We start from the raw sequence: 22,897 nt of genomic DNA, 5'->3' as shown, positions 1-22,897 counted from the left end.
TCCTTTAGAGGCTGGTACCAGCCTCGGATGGAAAAGGCGAGATCGGTACCGTTACCTCGATACTGAGGGGACTCTTCCTTGGGTTTTGCGTGAAAAGCGGCGGATGGCCAGCCACGAGCTCACAGACAGCTAACAGCACCCTTGGTCCACGTCCCTGCCAGGATTACACCGGGTGAGAGGCTGGCGAGGGCCGCGTCTCGTACCTGCCTGGGAGACTGCGGCTGGAAAGGGACAACGCAGGTGGCGGTGCGGGGCCTGTTGGGGCTGCCCAGCAATGGTCAGTGCTCTCCTGCTCCGGTGTGGACAGTTGGCTCAGGCTCCGCTGGCTCCGATGCCTTCCCCAGCGGGTCCTTGTGCCTCCTCACCTGTCCCCAGGGCACTGCGCTTGCTCTGCAGGTGGAAAGGGAGCCCTTGGAAACCCTGTGGGCAGGTGACTCATCTCTTCTGGGGACTCGTTTTTTGCCTGTTTTCTTTGTAGTTAGCATCTGATTTTCTTCTCCCCTGCCATCACATGCAAGTTAATTCTACCCTCTGTTTCCATAATCACTGTGTCTCTTCCTCCTATAAACACAGGAACTTGGCAGCAGATCTTGGAGACAAGAACAGTAGTTGCTAACATAGAAAGGATAATGCCAACAATGAGGCATTATTTCCGAGAAACTACAGCAATCATAGCATAAGGAAGGCTGCGCAGCAGACAAGACACTTCAGCTATTCAAACCCAGTTTTTAGCTTCAGCAAGAAAATCTCTCCATAGCAAGTCACATAAAGGGAGTAGTGTAAGTTGCATTTTATTAGACAGAGGTGGATCTGATACATGTTACACCTTAATTTTCCATTTTTCTTGTTCAGACATGTTGAGTGTACAGATTTCCCATTTTTTAGTCAAGAAAGTAAAACACATCACACAAAGCAGCTGCATTCAACAATACAACAAGATACGTATCATTATTCACTTTGAGACTAGAAATGTGTCCAGAAATTTTTCAGTCATTCAGTATGCTAAAATATAGATAATAAAAAGAGTTAGATACTGTTTAATGGCAAAATACATTAAAAAAATTCAGGCGAATCTAGAATGAAAACTCATGACTGTCTTCAGTATGACACCACTCTATTGTTTCATTATAAATCTTTAAAAGGCACCACACATTAAAACTGTAAAGCAAGGGGGAAAACAAAACCAAGCAACTTTCCATGATTTTCTTTCTGTACAAATACATATATATCTTAAGGCAGGTGTCTTTATGTGCAAAATACAAGTATACAGGTAAAACCAATGTTGGTATCATATATTCTCATACTCACTTTTTCTTTTAGCAGTAACATTGGTGTCCAAATGTACAGTACATTGAAAACACTTTTCTCTAACAGAGCTCAAAATAGAAGGCAGGCTGGAAATATGGCCCTGATAACAATTAGGTTTTAAATCTGACAAGCTTTTATGTGGACTCCTTAAAACACATACATACAGTCACTCTCTTTTTCTTGTTGTCTCTTCCTTTAGAAAGGTCCATATCAGCTTGTTCACTATGTCAGGTTGATCCTGCTGGAGCCAGTGACTGGCTTCAGACAAAATAGTTAATCTGAAATGATTTTTAACATAAATCCGTGTAATTTCTGCCATCTCAACTTCCATAAATGCATCTCTTTCTCCCCACAACAGCAGGGTTGGCATAATGACTTCATGGTGCTGCAAAGGTAGACAGCTTTAAAAATAAAACAAACCACACTTAGTTAGGTCTTATTTTAAGAAAAAAATAACCAAGACAAATTTCAGTCAACTTAGCTTTTGAAGTCAACACAGAATCTCATTGCAAGCTTCCTAGGTTCCAAGATATCTTCTACAATACCAAGAAAACAGTCCTGTGACTTAAAGTCCTTTAATTTTTTTAAGGATGGTAAAATAGTTAGAAGATACTTTTACTGTAATATGTCTGTAATCAGCATTTGATTACAACGCAGGTCTTATTTTTGGAGCATGAGTGCAAGGTGCACAGCCCAGGAGCCCCATGACCTCTGTAAAAGGGAGTATGGAACAACACGGCCAGAATTTTGTTGTCAGTGGCTTTCCCTCAGTTGATGAATGCTATAGCACATTTCTGAACCTTCATTATTTACTGCAAGTAGGTTTTAATAAAATATGATGCTTTGAATAACGTTTAGATTACAGTGTTGAAGGCATTTAGCTACCTCAGTAACCAAACTGCCTTACCAAAAAATGGTTGCCCAGGAAATGGCAGCCTGCCATTTTGGGACACTATGGAAGATACCAGCAAGTTTTTCAGACCTACTCAAACTTAAATATGAAGTAGTACAGCTAAAAATAAAAGTACCTGTAGGAATTATATTCTGTAGAACACTGATGCCTGAAATGCTGAACTGTATTCAGTTACATTCATTCATCTCTGAAATTCATGCTAACATTCAAAGAGTATCCGAGTTCCCTTTACAAAGAGCTACAGTATGTTTTTGAAGGCCTTGGACTTACATACCTACATCTGTACGCAGTGAGAGAAAACTGTTGATTAAAAATTTTCATGGAGTCATAATCTTTTTAAAACTGCAACATCACAAGCCACAGCTTTGGCAGACTAGAAAGCGTTTAAAAATAAATACATTTATAAGACATTTGAAGAAAGTAAAATGTTAATGAAAATTATACCACCAAAAGGACCTATTTAAGCTTTCAGTATTACTGTATTTCATGTATTACTTTTTCTTAATACAGTAATTTTATTTGGAATATTTCATGAAATATTCTATAAATATTTCCTCACATTAAAGGCAGACATTATGAAAGATACAAGTAGCTAGAAATGAAAAAGTACTTCAACATAAACCATACTAACCCACCAGAATTTATTCCAGCTCATCTGTAAAAGAGGTGCTGAAAAATTGATCTAATTTATGCTTGAATCACTTGATCTTAGCCACATACTGTAACAGACTAGCCGTGTCAATTCAAAACAGATTCCATCTGATCAGATACAAATTTTTATAACATTAATGCTCAAACATAACTATTTTAAACCAGTAATGTATAAAAAAGATTTTTCTGATCAAACTTTTGTGACATACTTAAGTCCTAGGTTGAAACTTAAGAGTTAAGAGACTATGCTCTAGAAAGAGAAAGACAAAGATGATAGCATGCATTACTTTAAAATAAGAGAAAGACATTCTCCCTCTCTACTTATACATAATGTCAAGAAATATTAATAAATGGTCACTTTAAATAATAATTTAATTTCATTTTGATTGATGAATTTGGAAAATTCTTTAAATGGCTTTTGTACCAGTGGATTTAAAATCTCATTTTGCAAACAGCCTGACCTCAGCCACTAAACCATAGCTTATTCATATTATCAGTTTTAAAAATTGATAATCTGATGATCTGATTCAGTGCATTTAGATGCCTAATCCCTTTACCTTTTAAATCCACTGTTCTGGATCTCTTCACTATTTAGATGTGTATTTTTTCACTACTGTAGGGTTTACTATTTTCCTTTTGTGCTGAAGTGCCTTGCAAGATTTCTGGCCTCACTTAGGAAAACCCTACCAGGCTTTTTACGCATAGAGCATAGATGAACAACCTGTCATTTTTCATTGCCTATGAGCTACACTATATTCCTTTTCAGTCTGGAATATGGGACGTTACATCATGCCTGAAGTTTCTAGAAATCTTTAAAACACAGATTGCACATTTAGAAAGGGAAATTCCACTCAAGAAGTTTGTCTGAAAAACATGCGAACCTTCATATAGCACTGTTATGCAGCTATCTGTAAACAAATAGTGAAGCACTTCTTAACTGCCGTAAGAGAACTAATGCCGTTTTCTAAAAAAACAGCATATCAGAAGAAATTCAAGCTTCAAACGCTTACCTATCTCTCTTAGCCAAGCATAATACAAAAGCTTTATGATTTTTATTCCAAAAGTGTTTGTATCTAAAGTGTAGCAAAGGGAAATGACTGCTGTGCTATTTATACAAGGATGTGTTGGTGATGGATGGAAGTAGGTGATTTCAATCATCTCTTTGGAAATAACTTTCCAGAAAAATTAAGCTCTGAAGAATGAAACTCCAGGTGGACAGTAATGAGTTGGAAACCTTTAACACCTAAGTCACCAGTGCCAGCCCACTGAGAGTTACAGTGAATACCAGTCATGAATGTCTAAGTGCTGTTTAATGGCTTGTATGGGAGGAAGTAAAAATTTCAATCCAGTTTTAATATTTAATGATTCACACCCCATAAGGTGCAGCTATCAGGACTAGTGGCAAGAACTGAATGAGCTGAAGACTAATCTTTTGCTTCCAGTCCAAAGCCTGCTGCATTGTGGCTGATAGCACCTAAAATATTATTCTCTGAATTCAGTACAGGTATATTTTCCTTAGAGAAATAAAGCAAACAATGCACAAACATACACACACAGAGATGAATTAATAGCTGTGAAGATACTTTCTGATTAATAACTAATAGCCTGAAAGGCCTGAAAAAATACTTTAAACATATGCAACTCTTACATTTGTCTCATCTGAATCCCATAGCAATTCAGCTATCAGCTATCACAGATACTTCACTGTTATTGTCAGAGAAGCATCTGGTTAATGGGCGCACGCACTGATGTGAAGTGCTGTGGCAAACCTAACGAGCTAGGCTCAGGGCGTTCATGCCTCTCCAGTGCCTCATTAGCCCAACCCTGGGGGCTCCTGCAGTGCAGTTGAGGGGCCAGGGAGCTGCCGTGCAGCCGCACAGCTCCCTGTCGCCCTTGGACATCCCAGCTGACGTCATCAACCACTCTCTGCATAGCTTTAAATAAGTGTGCTGTTACCAGCACAGCCATCTCATTTATTTCCCATTGGTGTCTCTGCTTGGTGTTATCTTGTTTAGAAGAAAATATACCACCTCTCTACTTTCTTATTCCAGTTTTGCCTCTGAGCCTGTACAAAACAGGATCTAGCTCAGACCCTTGTTTTCCTCCCAGTATTTCCCTGCTGACTGCTCTCCTGACAGTGACAGCATGGAAGGCATGGAAAAAACAGTAAAGGTGGCACTACATTTGGACCTGAGAAAACGAAAAGTTAATCTACTTCAAACATCTACTGTTTGAGTATAGGGAAGAAAGAGAATTGTAGTTTTTAAAGAATATTGGGAAGCTGGTCTTGTGTTACAGAAGCATGCAGGAGATTTAGCGCTGTTGAAGACTGGAGGCAGTAAAGGAAAAAAAAAAAAAAAGAGTTCAGTTCCACTCTTCTTGGTATAGTACTTCAAGTTTGGTCTATAAGTTTTAAGTAGAGTATATGCAGAGTTCAAGACCTTGTGGCCCTGTTAAGTTTTTGGTAGATAAAAAGGGGGCATCAGTCTGTCTCTAAGGCCAAGTCAGCTCCTTCCAGGAAAGTTAAAACCATTAGAAAACTGCTTGAGAAAATAAAATAAACACTAACCTTGTGAATATCTCCTATTATGATACTATCTCTCAGTCTGAGTCTATGCATGCTCTGTGCTATACATGCTTACTGCGGCCACTGTCTGATGAGACCAATGCAGGAACAAAGAAAACCAACCAACAACAACCAAACCAACCAATCAACCAACCAAAAACCCCAAAACAATGAGTTAGGGGTAGTTTTATGCCTAGTTACAAAAAAACCTACCCCACCTTTTTATAAAAAACAGCCCAAACGTAATAAAATTAATCAGGCATGGTTTTGGAAAGTTAAAAAGTTAGGGAATGTACTTGGATGCCATATTATCTAGTAGTATTATGTAATAATAAGCTCTTCAGAGATCTTATTATTAGATAATATGAACTGTAATGCAAACAATTAATTGATGTTAATTTTGTGAGTATTACTTAAGAGATGGAATTTTGTGATTGCCATGGGTTCTGTGAATGAGGAAGGATCCTTGCTTTATTAGATTCTGAAACAAAGATTTTCCTTCACTGCACTCTGGGTGTTTCACCGTTTTGTGTGGATACCTCATACAGCTCACTCTGCATCAGGCTGCTTGACACCGAATGCATTTGTTGAGACCTTACAAACGAGACTGGCGGTTTTTTCCTTCTGCTTTAGCGGCAGAAGCTGCAATAACGTTTTTGGCCCCCAGGGTTCTCTGGAATATTTTAACTCGTTTCAGAATTTTACACTGACCTGAAAATATTTCTGTAATGGTTAATGGGTCCAGTTAACGCTCCAGGTTGTGAAAAAACATACAGATAAGCTTCAATATCCTCTGCTGTTAATCTGCAGCCTTTCCTTCCAATTCCAGTGGCGTGGCTTGTAAATAAACTTTTCAGAACCTACAAAAGGAAGCATAAAAAGCAATTACATAAAATAGCTAGAAAATGTGATTTCTCTCCTTCAATGGGGCACATCTTTCTAAAATCTGTCTATATATCGTTTAGAGTATAACGAATGGCTTAAATGTTTTTTTAGAGAGCTATGTGTAAAGCACACAGTAAAACTTAATTATGGTACAATTTACTTCAGAATAAACCAGTACAGGCAAATACCAGCATTACCATGTTACTCAATTCTGCACCCTGATCTGCCGCCTGTGACAGGCAAAGACAAATGCAGGCACATACTTTCCTCTGGGATGGACCCCAGCAGCTGACAGAGCAGGGGAGAGGATGATTGAAGACCTCCCCAGCTTGCTGTGCCCTGTGTGCGTGCAGCACTGGGTTATACGCATGTAGGAGGACGCAAGCCTCCAGCTGCTTTTTCCCTTTCTATATACTTGTACTTATGTTTTAAGGTTATACCAGGTGTTGGCCTTGCTGGCTCCTCAAGCAGAATTAACCACCTGGCTGAATCCAACACCCAGACTCCCAGTCTGCCTGCGCTGGAGCGGGCTCTGAGGGTAAGAGGATATCCCACTGCACACAGTAGCTTTAGTTAAGTCAGCAGGAATTCCCCAGGCACCAAACATGTCCCACTGGCATGGGCACAAAACCAGTTGACTTTCTAGATGGAGTAATATACTGTAGGAGGTTAAAAGTACATAACTGAACACCTCACAGAGATGCAAAAGCCAGAGTTAATCTCAGAACCTCTATGTACTTATATCCTACTTTATATAAGGCTTCAAAAGAAAAATCAGAAAGCTCTGTACTTTTTCCAGTAATTATAAATACATCAGAAGGGATCAACGTAGGTGACAATTCTTCCATCACTCATAGTTAAATATATAAACAAGAGCACTCAATTTGCTCACCTTGAAATCATTTAGTGTAAACATGAATTCAGGAAACCATGGCATTTGGAAAAAGAAGTAGTAACCAGATTTAATCAATTGTGATGGATGTCGTAGAATGTATTCTGAAACAAAAATGCCCATGAATTAAAAATGAAAACTGATGACTCAAACAAAATTACTGTTAATATTACTATTTTTTTAAACGTAAAGGAATGTTTTAAAAATATTACGTTAGAGCATGCTATGTGACAAAGGATGATTATTGTTTCAGGAGTAAGTACATGATGTGGCCATTAAAACATACTTCTTTTAGATGTGTTAACAGAAACAGTCAGCAAACCAGAAGCCTGCCAAAGATTAGGTGAGGGCAGTTAGACTGATGAGTTTAATTTCACTTAGAGATCAATTTGTGTATCTAGTCCAAAGCATTTTTTTTTTCAGCTGTGGAATAAGATCCATAGATACAAGCCTTTAAGTATCTCTTGTCATCAAGCATGTGATGCACAGAAATCTGTAGATGACGATCCACTTATATTCTAAAGACAGCATCAAGCCTGTTCACAGAAAGTACAGAATTTTTCTAGCAGTTGTCTTCTTGGCAATTTCAGGAACTGTAATCAGGGTTACATAGTGTCACTTATAAAGACATCAGAGTGTATATAACAAAAGAAAATTATATAGTAAAATTTGCATTGTCTTTTTTATTTTTAATTGCAATTTCATGTCTCTACGAGTAAAAGGGCCAACACTGGCATTCAAATCTCTACCTTCCTCAAGCCAGCCCAGAATGTATGCAGGTACTAGGGAGTCTAGAACTTATCCTTTACAGATGAAAATTCAGGAAGGCAAAACTGCACTCCCAACACAGGAGATCTCTCTGAAATATTAATTCTGACAGTGAATAAAAATGGGGTTTAAAACAAAGTAAATTGAAGTGTCAGCTATCTTCTGAGCATTCATATCTTATGCCTTCTTAAATTGCATCACCCATTACGTTTTTCATCGATGGACCATCATCAACACTGCTTGCTTTACTTTTCTACGCAATTTATAAAATGTGTATTTTAATTTAATCCACAGTAGAACAAATTTGATCCAGGGAGGCTTTATCAAGCAACACATTTTGTACTTTAAGAAATATGCAAACAAACACTAAGAAATACTATAATAAAATGTATTTGTCTTCTATACAGCCTGGCTCCTGTTCTCGGTGAAAATACTGCAAGAAGCTCCTGCTTGCTGAGGTGGTGGTGTACAGACCTTTCCTTGGGTAAGTGAAACTTACTTAACTACATGGCAAAACGTTATTTAGTATCTTAGAAAGGTGCCCAAGAACACTGAGGGATCAACATGTGTGAATGGTTCTGATTCCACAGTGGTGTAAGGTCAGATTTACATTCAACTGAAGTGAAAATTAAAGCTGCAGTGAATATTCTTAGCTATTTCTGCAGAAATTGAATGACTTTTTAAATGGAAATAGGGTAAGGTCAGCAACTCAAGAAACTAAAATTAGTGAGATACTATAATTTTAATTGCTGAATGATCTAATCCCTATGAAATGTTTTTTAATTCTGGGTAGTAGACAAGCGCAAAGCCTATCACACAACAAATTCTGCTAGTACACCTAAATACTTGTTTTGGCTCACTATTAATATGTTCCTGTGCCTTCAGTAAGCAGCCCGGAAAGGCTGTCTTGTTCCAATGAATGCTATACCAGTTCATAACTTGTCACTTGTCACCTAAATCAGGATTACATTCCAATGTCTGATTCACATTTATATAAAGGCTGTTTTATGCAGATTTAATAATGCAGTGAGGCCTTAATCTAGGTGTAATGTAATATGCACCCCTCTTCAGGGAATTTTTATCCTGCCAAAGTGGTATAAAACAGATTAATATATAGAAAAATTATGTTTGTGGAACTTCGAGGGTTAAGAAAACCATCAGTAAGTTTGGTTGCAAGCATTCCCACTTCCTACAATAAATTATTTCAAAAAGTCAAATATTTATACCTTATTGCTTCATAAAATACAGTCTAGATTGTGAGAGGCACTGCGTACTGGCAACTTATCTACTGAACATCTAAAGGGGCAAGTAGCTATTTCTTCAGTAACCTCAAAGCAAAGACAATCATAATGAAAATGCAGATACTCTGGATTAACAAAGACTACTATAAAACTTACCTGTAAATACAGAAGGATGGGGGAAGTTAACGACAATCAGCTTAGTCACCATTTCAGGGTAACATATAGCCACTAACCAAGCGATCATTCCTCCCCAGTCATGGCCAATCAACACACACTTGTTGTATCCTACCACATAAACACAGATTTGTGCTTTTATTTCAGTGGAATTTTTATCCATCCAAATTATCCCAGATATGAAAACCATTATTGGGCAAAATAGGCAGTTCAGCACATTTATTAATGTAACTATTTAATACAGCACTGCTTCCATTACTAATGGCCAGAAAAAATAGTGCGCTACTATAGTTTAAAAATTAACAAATTATTAAAATTATTTAATTGGACTTCAATTACACTTTAACTATACTACCTCAATGTCAAACTCAAGTCACTCAGTATCCAAATGACCATCCTGTTCCCATCTTGGCCAACATAGGGTCAGATATGCAATTCAACTTGCAGTCATTTTAATGCGTGTACATTTGTCATGTTGAGGGAGTTTGGAGTTTGAAACTGCAGACAGAAAGACTGAGCAATCTCCTGAGCCCCTCCTGAACAAAACTAATCCTTATGAATTTCTCTGACTATGGGAGGTTATCTAAGTATTGAACATCATCATTATGCAAAAAGTGGGCATTATACTTATAGCCATATATATATATATGATATAGATATAGATATAGATATAGATATATACACACATAATTACACACATTTATATACTTGGTAGAACTGTAGCTTTTCTCCATATGGTGTTCTGATGGCAATTTATAGTTCATGGCATTCACGTAGTTACTCTTCCATCGATAAAAATGGTAGTTTAACAGCAATAAAGGGAGGAGGAATCATCACAGAGTTTTTGGAAGCCTAACCATTCCTCCTTTAACCACTGCTGGAATACATACTATAGTATGTATCTGACACTATAGTGTCAGATCCGTCACCCATCCTCAATGAGGACTGTAATGCTGAGTACATACACTACAAATAAAATATATAGAAGCCCGTTTAGAAAGAAAACTGTTTAGAATTCCAACATCAATTTGGACACAGTTATCAAAACACCTTATAACCCCTCTTGAATAGAAATCTTTTCAAGCACTTTTGATATAATCAAGTTCTCCAAAAGAATTTAACTTGAGGTTAGAACAAAGATAACAAGCCTTAGAAATACTTTTTTTTAAAAAAATTAAGTCTTTATCAAATTAATTATGATGAGAGCACTTCTCAACCATAACCATGGCATTACCATGGAGATGAACACAACCGGCAAAGGCTGGAAAACATAAACACAGTGTGGGGACTGCCTGCCCAATCGTTTGACAACATTCAGACATCACAAAGCAAATCCTAAATTCAAACCTTAGAACTGGAATCACTGCTTTACTATTTCTTCATGTGAAATGCAGTAAGTTGTTTCACAGTCCCTAGAGTATCTGAGGAATTAAAATGAGTCAGAGAATGACAGTCAAATCCCTTGTCTTGCTACTGGTATGGAAGGGAAATACCTTTCACTAGGTGTTACAATTTATCACTAGAACGGCTCACTTCACTGGAGGGGCAAATTTTGCAGGGTTGCTTCAGCTCTAGGCTGTTACACTATGTATTTGCCACAGGGAGCAATATGTCCCTTGTTATCCCTTCTGTTCTCACTGTTGTGCAAGACAGTGATCCAGCTCTTGAGAACTGACTACTGTGCAGGAGTAGTATTCTGGGATATTTTTTGTTTAATACAGCAGATGTACAGCCCACAATGTTTATTCTATCTTGTTTGTGCAAGAAAAATGTCACCCGATTTAAATTCTTCTGTCTGCAAGTGCTATTAGACTTTTCATTCAGAACATTCTCCACTAAGTGCAATGGTTAGGAATAAACAAAGACCTTCTTAGTGAAAAAGACCACAGGTTTGTACTGCTGGATTTCACAGTACATAGGGAAGATTTTTTTAAAACTCACGATGGAAAATCATCTTTACATATTGTTTATACTGACATACGCATCATAATTAGAAAACAAACCTTTTCCATTGATAATAGTCCATAAAATGAGTATCCTTAGATTTATAGCTACACCTATCTGTAATGTTTATATATTAGAGAGAATTAAGTTAAAAAAAATAAAATCAATGCTAGATCTTTATGGTTTTTATTCCAGAAAATCAAGTCATCTATGAGCTGAGTAGTTTTGTCTTCTACTAACTTACCTAGAGATTCCAAAATATCCTTTATATCTGTTATCAGGCAATCTAACTTGTAATTTTCTTTGTGAGAAGGGGCATCAGTTTCTCCATAACCTCTCAAATCCAGAGCCACCACTCGATATTCACTTTTAAATTCCCGCAATTGATGGCGCCAAGAATACCTAACAAAGGGGGAAAAGAAGTTGGAGTTACAAAGGTCAAGCAGTATGATACCAAAATACACACTCAATGCTTTTGGTCCCAAATAGTTGAGGGTAAATTAGCATGGCTTTTTTTGCAATGAGATTCTTTTTTCTTTCTGTGATGTGTTGATGGTCCTTTATGGCTACAGTAGTTTTGTGCTCCCTTCTTGAACTACCCAGAGAGGAAGTGTGGACGCCAGAAAAGGAACATGGCCAGAACCTTACAACTGTGTTTCAACAGTTCTTGAAGTCTGGCATGGTCCCTTTGCTGCAAAGGAAGCGGGCATCAACGAGAGCACACAGAGGACTATTCCGTTTTATCCTTGGAGCTGTAGTATTGTCAAAAATGTTTGAAAATTTTTGTTTGTAATGTAATGTTTGAAAAGCTTCCTCTTCTCCCTGGCTTGCTCACACACACATTTGGATGGAGTGGGGAAACACGCCTCAAGGCACATTTCTTTGTTGGCCTTTTTTCCCTTTCAGAAAAGGAATGTCAGATAATTCATACACTAAATAAACTAAAGAAGGAAATACAATGAATCACAAATGAACTTGGTGAAGTTTATATGATTTATATTACATACACTTTCATCTGTGTCTCTATACTACCAGAATTGTTCCAGAACAGCTTCTCAATGTGTTGGTACTACACAGAGTACTTAATTGCTTGTGTTTCTATGGAAAAGAGTGACAACATTGCACACATTAAAAGACATACAAAATCAAGAACTTGGGCAAAGGCCTGGGCTGTTCCTCATTCTGTAACAGTATATAGTGACTAGATGTGTGTTAGGAAGCAAGAACAACAAGAAAAGAAAATGGTGGGCCTCATCCTGAAGAACTACCTGCCATTCAATTGTTATTAAAACCAAATAAATTTCAAAATAGTCAGTATCAAGACAGATGTGGCCTTATCTTATACTGTAACAAAAAGATCTACAAAACCCATGATCCTTCTAGGCATATAGAATAATAGCTGCATCCCTCTGTGCTAGGATCTAGCTTTCCCTTCTGCTCTTGTTTCAGGTCTTAGATAAACAATATATAACATTTGGATCACCAGCAATTGTTTAAAGTGAGGCACAGAATTCTACCTTAATTCAAACAGTATCTATATCAGACCATTGGCTCTTCCACTTTTGCTTTGCCTCCAGCCTATTAGGGGCTTGAAACATAAGTACTATTACAGTAACAATCATTAATTACAGACATTTGCATTCATATAAACAGAACAGTCAGAACCTTTTCATTTCAGTGCTGTATAATGCAAATACAAGAGCCAACTTCTCCAGGAATGAAATTTTAAAGGCATTATACAATGATGTGGAAGCTGAATTTGCCATGGTAACTGTTGTAGTTATCTTAGATACTTCAGTAAGAAGAAACAACGAGGCCCATAAATACACAAACAATTTTTGTTTTCAGAAAATGTCTACTTGCTATCCTCATCTTCTGTTTTCAGTCCATCATTTCAGCAGTCCATCAACCACCAAATGTCTGACCCACCAAATGGGTAGGTTTTATATTCAAAGAAATCCTTTTACCACATACGAAATGTAACTATTGGACAACTGCTTTGCAAGCAGAATTTGGAGATGTTGGTGAATGCTTTCATGTTCATAAGGTTTGATTGTGTAAACTATTTGGTGACTTTCACAACACATTCTTTCTGAAAGGCAGCTTGTACAAAATTTAGCAGCTCACACACAAGTCTTAGAGGTCCCCAACTGTCTCAACACATTATGCCCAATTTAAAATAATTTATTGTTGTCTTTCCACAACATAGGTATTGATTTTCAAGTTCTTATTTATCTAAAGCACTAAATAGCTTTATATTCTTAAGTGATTGTTCGTCTTCAGGCATTCTCAGCCACTCACTAAAGTCAGTATTGTCTGGTTATATTTGCCCTACTTATAACCTAGAGATATTTGAAAACAGAGGATTTGTAACAATTAAGAACTGTAACTGTGAATCATATCCAGTTTTGGCTTTTGGTTGTTTGGGGTTTTTTTGCTAGACAAACGATATGAATTTGATGCTGCTTTAAATATCTCTTAAATTGTGATTATTTTATCTTGTGCTTTCAAAACAATTTCTATTCTTGCATAAAAAATTCTTCACTGATTGAATTAACAAGCTAACATCAGTATTGTTAATGCAGCTATTTTGTTGACTATTGGCATGTAGTCTTCTTTTTAAAAAGTTACATAAACTGTGCTATTGGTGGTCCCAGTGACCTATATAACAGCTTCTTATTCCTTTTAAATGGTCAGATAATACAATATATTAACTGTCACTTAAAGCATGACTCACCATTGTAGACTGTAAGAACAGCTCTTTTTTTTTTTTTTTAATAATATAATGGATCTCAGTAGAATATGTATATAAAACGCTAAATTTTCTGTTATTATTCCCACTGTAGGGGAAATCAGCTGTAGTCTCAGCTGTCTTACTGGGTTAGAATATGTGTTATGCAAGGTATACATAATGTTTGCATAGACCCCTCCATCTAACTGTCTTTTTAAAACAAAGTTTACAGTTTTAAACCGTTTAGATAATAATTTATTACCAGAAAAATCTACTATTTTGAAAATCTATCTTAAAATAAATACGACTTTCTACTATCATCCTCAAGGCTTAGTATCTATAGGAAATTGCTAAGGGAACAGAACTGACCTCTGTTTTACCTGGGTCAATTTATCATGGTATGACCTGAGTCCAGCTTGAAAGATCACAGTTCCAACAGTGGACCCTAGCTCCATATCTGAGTTTAGAAAGGAAAAGGATCATTTAACTTGCTGAATTACTGGCATTACCACTTCCCCTATTCCCTTATTGTTTTTTTGCTGCAAGTTCTGTAAGCCATGCTTCACTAGTTAAACCTGGCAATGACAGCCTGAGCAATTCGGTTAAATCATTAGACACATGACTGCTTTTCATTGTTATAAACAAACATTTAGGATTGGGTTTGATTCATCATGCATCTTGTGATGAACTAATAATAGAACCTTTTTCCCTGAGTAGCATTCTGAAATTAGGCTGCACAATAGCCTATAGAACTCATAGTTCCTCTTCCCCTCCCCCAGTTAAAAATTAATGTATAATATTTTTAACAAATGCAGCAATCCATATTGCACTTAAATATAAAGGATCCTTATTTTAACACCCTCTACTGTAATTTGTAAGTTTAGCCATGCAGTAAAAATGTTATCCAAACAGGAAGTTCACTAAAAATGAGCAGTTCCTCCCCAAAGTTTGAAGAAAAGTGTACATACTTGGGGAAATATGGACTGACAATGCAAGAAAGATGGTTGGTTTGCATCAGCCTGCAGGATATTTTTGTGGATGCTGCATTAAAGAAATGTTTCAATGGTCTGCTCCCTACTAAAACCTCATGCTGTTAGTACTCATAGATACATAAAACGGATCACACTGGGGATACAGGTCACACTGGGGATACTTAAGCTGAGACAACCACTCTTGGGTATCACAAGCAGCCTCTTTTACACAAGAAAAGAGCATAGGGAGTTTTACCAGAATTCTGGGAAGCCATGAAGCAGCAGCATGAGTGGTTTACCCCTTTCTCCAGCAGCCACATAGTGGAATCTTAACCCTGAATCCTAAAACGAGAGAAAAAGCGTGTTTTTATTGCTGCATAGAACTGCTATACTGGAATTTGAGAATGAATATGGTTGCAGGCAATATTCTAATATTGGCCCTGAAAAAAATTGTCAGTTTTTGAAGCTGAAGTTGTTTGCAATTCTGAGATCAGGTATCTGCTACACCCTGGCAATGCTGAGTATCCCACACCCTGGCTGCCACAGCTTCTTCCGGGGAGGACCATCTTTAATACATGTCAGGCTGTGGTGACTGTGTGCCAGCTCAGCCATGAGCACGCTAACGTTTCTGAAACAGCACCGCCTGGCACAGTGACTGGGAAATGCAGATTATCGTCGGAGCTGGCACCTTGCTTTCACACGGACACATCATGCGCTTCTTGGAAAGACTTTAAAATACAGTTTGCTTTAAATGCATTTTCAGTCTTTCAGTTAGTTTGTAAGATTATGCAACTATTTAAACTATCACGTTGCATTCGGGCACAATAAAGGACCGTATAGATTCTTAAGAACCAAAAGCAATCAAAATTAAGTAACTAGAAAGGAAGTTGGTTTTGCTCGTTTTTACTGTTCAAGGGTTCAGACTCGCTTCAGAAAAGAAAGCCTTAATGTTACAATCATCTTTCTGCCCTGTCTATAGCCATTATTTCTGATGCACCTTTTAAGAAAACGGGTCTTATGAGCATTACCAGCAGGCAAGTTACTTAGCAGTGCAGAGGCTGAACACTGAAATACCATTGAAATGAATGGATGTACACAAGCTTATACTAACTTAAGGTCAAAACCAGCAGAATTTAAATAAACTGAAATTATGACCTAGAGGGATTACCGACTTCTAGCACAGAAGTGAATACATAAGTTGAGAAAGAGCTCACAAAATACAACATGCTGTTTAGAAGTCATGTAAAACAAACTGCAGGAGCAAAGGTTGTACAGCTCCTGAACAAATGTCTGAGCCTGCACTGTCTCTGCTATTTTAAAACAGGAAGGAAAACCCCATGCTTTTGCTGTGCATCAAGAGCTTGTATCAGGCCAAGGATCACAAATGCATACAAAAAGTTTTTCTTGCCACAGATCCTTCAAATTCTCTGAGCTACCTTGGCACTGCTAAGTCACTAGCCAGCTACAAAACCATTACCTGACATCTCAATTCTTGAAAGGCTCTGAAGAGGGAACGTAGAGGTTTTTATACTCACTACGGATATAATAGGGACTTTTGCTCAGTTCTGTCCAAAATTACACTGGTATTTCTCCTCTGGGAAGCCAATGAAGTTGAAGTCCGCAGAGGTAAAAGTAAATTCCTAGCAAACCGTCAGGCCATTACATCACCTTCACCATTTTCCATATCACTCTGCCTAAAGGATCCTTTTATATTTTAAAAAAGTAGAAGTTTCTCAGTTTCCTTCCACAGCTTCTCTTCTCAACTTCATGAGTAGTGGGTAAGCCCTCCTCCACCCCACTCCTTTCAGCTAGTGTCCTCTAGGGATTTACCCTCAATGTTTTGATTTTAGTCCATTTATTGCTTTTAAGGACATCCCCTTAACTCATACAAATTAAATCGTTGCTTGTACAGCAGCGGTTTGAACGTCACATGCCTCAAAGTAAGCCCAGCCTCTACCTTTCCAGCTGCTCCTTTCTGTCCCCTTTTTTCTGCCCCCGCCCCCCGACATCAGGTGTTGCCATTTTTTCTGAAACACTTTTTTCTTTCTTTTTTGGAAATCTGTACAGATCTGTAGGATACGTTCATTTGGAAAGTAACACATCAGCCTGCTGTTATCCAATGCCAAGAGTTTCATATTTCTGGAAACGAGTGAGACTGTCATATTGACAGCAATTTGATTTGCCCCCAAGTGGTCTTTTATCACTGTCATACCCCTCACATCCCCAGCAACCCATTAATTTGCTGCTTGGTGCTACAGGAAGAAAGAATGTAGCATATGGGTGAAAAAGCACGCACACACCTCCTAATGATACTAGAAAAAGAAAACAAGTGAATAATGACAAACCGAGAGGCTCAATAATTTATACTGCCTGGCAGAAGACCATCTGCACAGATCCCTGAGATCTTTGTGCTTGTTTCATTAAAAATAACACAAAAAACATTTGACAAAAACTGCTGTGCGTTCTTTGCTCCCCTATAACTACAAAGCAAACCAAGCTAACGCAACTTCGCTTAGACCATTTGGCCGAGGAGTAATGGCAGGTAAAGACCTGAGACAAGTATCAAACCCGGCTGCTGGCTTGAAGGGTGCAGCCTTAGGGCCGGGGCTCATCTTCGTGCTCCGCGTTCTGCCTGTGACCCCGACGCACGAAAGCGGCTCCCGGGGGCAGCCGTGCAAACCGTAAATAACCGGGAGCGCGGCGCAGCGCGGAGCGGAGCCGGGCAGGGCGCAGGGAGCGGCGGGGCACGTACCCGCGCTGCGGGGAGCCGGGGCCGCCGAGCGCCTCTGCCGCCCGCCGAGCCCCGCCGCCCCGCGGGCAGCCGGGCCGGGCCCAGCGGCGGCCCCCAGCGATCGCGGCGGGGCGCGGCACCGCTCACCGGGCGCAGCGCGCGCAGCGCGGGCGGGCGCGCAAAGGCGCGCAGGGGCGCGAGCGGGCGAGGGTGTGAGCGCGCGCGGTGCCCGCGCACCCGGGCGGGACGCGCGCAGGGGCGCGTGTGCGCACAGAGGGCCCGCGCCCCCCGCCCTCGCCCTCACCTTGATCCGGACGTAGCAGTGGGTGCCCAGGGAGGGGTCGTTGAGGCAGGCGGGGGGGTTCTCCCGCACCACCCAGCGGAAGGTCTCGCCCGGCCGCCGGCCGATGCTCCAGAGCAGCCGCAGCCCGGCGATGCAGGCGCACACCCCGCAGTAGCTGTACACCAGCGCCCAGAAGAGCAGCGCCCGGGCGGCCACCATCACCCGGCGGGCGGGCGGCGGGCACGCAGCGCCGGGTCTCGCCATCGGGCCCCGCCGCCGCCGCCGCCGCCGTCCCCGCCGGCCGGGAGCGGCTCGGAGCGCCGCCGCCGCCAGGAGCCGCCCGAGCGGAGGCGCCGCCGCGCCCGCCCCGCGGCCCCCCGCGGCCCTTGCCCCGCGCCGCCCGCCCCGGGCTGGCTAGGCCCCGGGCGGCTCCCGGGGGGCGGCGGCGCTGCGGCCGCTGGGGCGGGGGCGCTTCCCCCCGAGCGTCTGGCGGGGGAGGCGGAGGCGCGGCCGGGCGCGGAGCGGGGCGGGGGGGCTGGGGCGGCGCGGCTGCGGGCGGCACGCGCTGGCGGGGGTGCCCCGCGCGCCGGAGCTCTCGGGGGGTGTCCCCGTGGGGGCACGCGGGGCACCCCCGGCCGTGCCTGCCCTGCCCGCTCCGTCACCTGCGGGGCCGCGCTCGCCGTACGTGCGGAGGGCAGCGGCCGCAGTTAGCGTCTGTCAGTTTGTCACTGCTGCTACGCCATGACCCGTGTAAAGGCGATGCTGTGAAAGCGTTACGATCGCATTCGTTACTACGTGCTGTTACTCATGAGTATGTCCTGAAGGGGTACACATTTTGAGCTCCGGCACCAAAACTGATAGTTCCTTAAATTTAACTTACGGAGAAAAATGCTAGCAGAGGGAGTCAGGTCATCACGGCCAACTGTTCCGACAGAGTTAACGTAGCGCTGACGTCCCGGCCACCCGAGGCTGACACCAGAGGCCGAACGACCTTTACGCTGCGACACGCACAAGCTGAGGAGTCGCGGATGGGGCCACAGATGCTCTAAGAAAGGCTCCAGCCAGCACCTACCTGTACCAACCTACTGATACGCAGGATACGGGGTAGTTTAGGATCAGAATGGTTCGTGTAAACCAAAAGGGCAAGGAAAAGCATAACTGTATTAAGCAACTGATTTTTACAGGTTATAAAAATGCAGGTTATGAGAAAATTACACTTTATTAGTTCTGGGAGATGAGGAGGTGTGGACATAGCTGTTGTTGACTACAAGAAAAGTAGAATTGAGCTTCCACGTTAAATTCTGACAACACCTGATCCAGCTTGCTGCACAACCTGCTAGCTTTTACTCCTTGACCTAAACCCCTTGCTTCTCAGGCCAGAGGGTACGGGCAGGTTCAAGGCCTGTAGATGACGTACGGAATTAGACTCTATAACTCGAAAGTTATAAAGTAGGTATGTTTATTGCACGCAGATGCACGGGGGATCGCTCCTCCACAAGCGTGCATGCCCGAAGTGACGAACCATCTCACATTTATACAATAAAACAAATGAATATTCAATTAACGCCTATACATATTCGTTACCTAAACCCGCTTACTCTTGCTGCGTATGTTAATTAGCTTATCAGTCCTTTGCCTGGAATGTGGTGGTCTTGCAGGTTTGTAGGTGATTCATGTTCTTGTGACCATCCGATCTCCTCCAGCAAGGAGACTTAGCACTCCCTCCCTCTAGATAGCATTGGAATATCTCTCATCCTTTTCTCAATCTTTTTTAAATAGCCCCTTTGTTAGAGGAAGAAGGGCAGGCGTCTCCTCAAAACGGTAGGTGTCTCCTCAGAGCTGTGTGCCTATGTGACCAGACACTGCACCCATGACCGGTCACCATACCCACATTCCTGGGCAGACATATACAATCACAGTCGATGTCCATTGTCCCCATTTCACACTATTTCTCCATATCATAGAGGCCACGTGAGACTCACAGCTTAATAACCTAGGCCTACGTGCAACTGCCTGCCTTTGGGGGTAGATGGGGTTGCCAAATTCTACTTGCATTTGATGAAGACCAAAATTAGTTCTTGGTCCAGGTGAGTTTGAAGGATTAGAACCTAACTTCCAAGATATTTTTTAATTTTTTTTTTTTATTTTTTGCTCTGTCCAGCACTGCAAGTAGAGGCTGCTACAAAGATACCATGCATCTATTAACTCTAAGATATGGAATTTAATGAGCTATTTAAAAAAAAAATATGGATAAACAGGTATGCAGACAGAATATATATAATTTTTCACTGTGCATGGAACACAGCTTGTAGACAATTTTTGTCTATAACATACCAAATGCTTTCTCCTACTTGTTCTAAATTCAGAGCTGCAAATATAGACACTGATGCTGAATCCTAGTCCTGTTGAAGCCAGTGACAGAATTAATGCTGGTTTAAGCAAGTTCAAAATTTTAATTTTTAAAAAAAAATCAAATAAAAAACTCTTTAAGCAACAGAAAGGAATGTTATAAAGAATTGCCTGTTAGTGCATTTTCATGAATTTAAAAGTTTAAATAAGATGCAAAACCATTATGTGAATTTATTTTTTAGTACTAAAGATAACATCTTCAACTAGCTGTAAAAAGCTGCCTAGCTTCCTCTTATCAGAAACACAAACGAAATATCAGCAACCCACATCAGCTGACAATGCTGAATCATGCTGTTCATCATTCCTGCTCATTGTCTGAGCGTGAGCCCTACAAACTTAAGGTCAGGAGCTTTATCAGGCTGCTGGGGAAAAAGGTGTGGTGCTGTTTAAGGCTCCTTCAGTCTCTTGGGCAAGAAGAGAAGGAACATCAGAAGCTGATGATTCAATTAAGACACTAACCTCTGCAGACTCCAGTAGGATTACATGAATCATGCCTACCAAGCCTGAGCCTTCCGTTCATGCTCAGATTAGTCATATTGCCAACCCTAGGAATTAGCATATAGCTCATTTTTTATGCATCAGACTTTGTGCTAATAACCTTTTTTTGTAGGGAAGAAGCCTTTGCAGCTTCTCAATATCAGATGAGCTGCAGCAGGATTTTCCCTAAAGTGCACCTCAGTGAACCAGTGACCCAGTTAGATAAATTAGAAAGTTTGGCAGGAGCAAAGCAACCAGTATTGACGTTTATATCACAGTAGTCATCAAATTCCCTAACAAACCAGTAATCGGAATGAATTAGTAGAGAACATCCCTAAGAAAAACTGGAAAACAAAGGTTGGAAATCCTGGAGTTGACCACAAGCTTCCACTCATCTCTAAAGCAAGCCCAGTGACAGGTTAGACACAGCAGTCACAAAATGTTAGTAGCCATCTGGAATACAAGAAGAATTAAAGATGGAACTGTGATGTGCCTTTTTATAAGCAGGTATTTGGCCAAACTGAGCCATATTTCTTGTACAAACAGCAGAGCCAATTTTTTCATAAGACTAGAACTAAGTCTATTTTTAGTTTATGCATCACTGACTACCGAGTGTCTACTACCTATATCACATTTCTAAGTTATACAAACCTTTTGCCTGGGGAGTTTAGCTATGTCATCTCCAGCTATTAGATCAAGATCCAGTATCAGAACTGGGAAGAAGATAGCGCTTGGGGACCTAGCAGTTCTGAGTGGCTTTTGCACAAGGGAATTGCCGCACATGCTAGCTCAGCATTTCTGGGCACCTCCAGCTGTGCTACCTTAGTTGTCCTATTTGCCAAGGAAGCAGTAGAATTCCTCTTTTGTTGAGGAGCGTCTTCTTTGTATTCTAGGACCACGCTGTCTACATATGTGTGGCAAACCTGCTTGTATAAGCCGAATACCTTCCACACATTTTCCAGAAGAAAAATTGAATGAGAAAAGAAAAATATGAATAAGAAAAATTGAGAACCCCAACAACTATTTTTCTCTTTTCTTTACATTTTGGTTTTCTCACCTTCTGCTCTAAATTATTGTTCTAATGGGTGCCAAGCCAAACCGACCCCAGGGCAAGGTGTCCTACATGCTTTGACTGTGTGCTTTGTTCTCCATAATGTGCCATCTGCCTGCTTATCTTTTGTTAGTTCAACTAATCCCATTTCTCCCAGAGACAAAGAGGACAACTTCTCACATCACTGACTCTGCCTCCAGACTGACCAACTCATAGCTGATAGTAAAAAACCGTAACATATTCTGGGTATTAATGACAGATAAACTTTTTAAAGCTTGTGACTATCTTATCCTTCATTTACATCTCCTAGTGTAGACACAAGTATAAAAATGACACATTAATGCAGCTGTTTTCACCAATCATCAAGGTAAGTTAATGATGTAACAGAACTTAGCATGCATTTTAATTGTTAGGTAACTAACAATACTTGGTTAGTTTAAGCGGCTTCTTGTTTGCAAGGGGTATCTACACCAGTGGTATTCCTGCTTCCTTGAGTGTGGTGACAGCTTTGGGCAAACACAATCATTACCCGCTTAAGCTTGGAGGCCATCTGCCTTTCCCCTGAGCTCAGCCTAATGTCCGGAGGCATTAGGAACAGGTTATCCTCTTTAACTGACTTCTAGGTTGCAAATAAATGGTTTATCAGATTAGCAGCACTGACGTTATGTCTTTAAGTCATCATGACAATATAGAGTCATGGAAGCTGGAATTAGAAGGGGCAAAAGAATTGTTTCATGCCATTAACAACGCTACGTTTATATAGAATGGATGAAATGCAGAGAATGAATTCTTGCCCTTCCCTCTGTCACCTCCTATTTCCAAGGCAAGAGATCTTGTGCTCCCATTAACCCAGTCAGAAAGTACATCCACATGACAGCAAGGTAAGGAGTCCTGAATGTGAA

At 40.6% G+C, this 22,897-nt stretch overlaps 1 protein-coding gene across 2 annotated transcripts; it reads right to left on the bottom strand.

Annotated features, from left to right (window-relative positions):
- Window positions 1-766: 766 nt before the first annotated feature.
- EPHX4 (epoxide hydrolase 4) lies at window positions 767-18,380 on the bottom strand. 2 transcript variants are annotated; one of them, XM_037404732.1, is made up of 8 exons: window positions 18,080-18,191; window positions 15,301-15,386; window positions 14,443-14,530; window positions 11,587-11,744; window positions 9,381-9,509; window positions 7,216-7,319; window positions 6,150-6,298; window positions 767-1,709 (listed from the first exon to the last, which is right to left on the bottom strand). In XM_037404732.1, exons 2-8 carry the CDS (start codon window positions 15,362-15,364, stop codon window positions 1,475-1,477), a joined length of 927 nt encoding a protein of 308 aa, XP_037260629.1. In that variant the 5' UTR covers window positions 15,365-15,386; window positions 18,080-18,191; the 3' UTR covers window positions 767-1,474. The 2 variants fall into 2 exon arrangements, with proteins under 2 accessions (XP_037260629.1, XP_037260628.1); XM_037404731.1 differs by lacking the exon at window positions 14,443-14,530 and having other exon boundaries at window positions 18,080-18,380.
- Window positions 18,381-22,897: the final 4,517 nt, after the last annotated feature.

Source organism: Falco rusticolus, chromosome 11, assembly GCF_015220075.1.
Source record: "Falco rusticolus isolate bFalRus1 chromosome 11, bFalRus1.pri, whole genome shotgun sequence".
Lineage (NCBI taxonomy): Eukaryota > Metazoa > Chordata > Aves > Falconiformes > Falconidae > Falco > Falco rusticolus.
The sequence above is the reverse complement of the archived record's forward strand: the minus strand, read 5'-3'. Positions and strand labels throughout refer to the sequence as shown.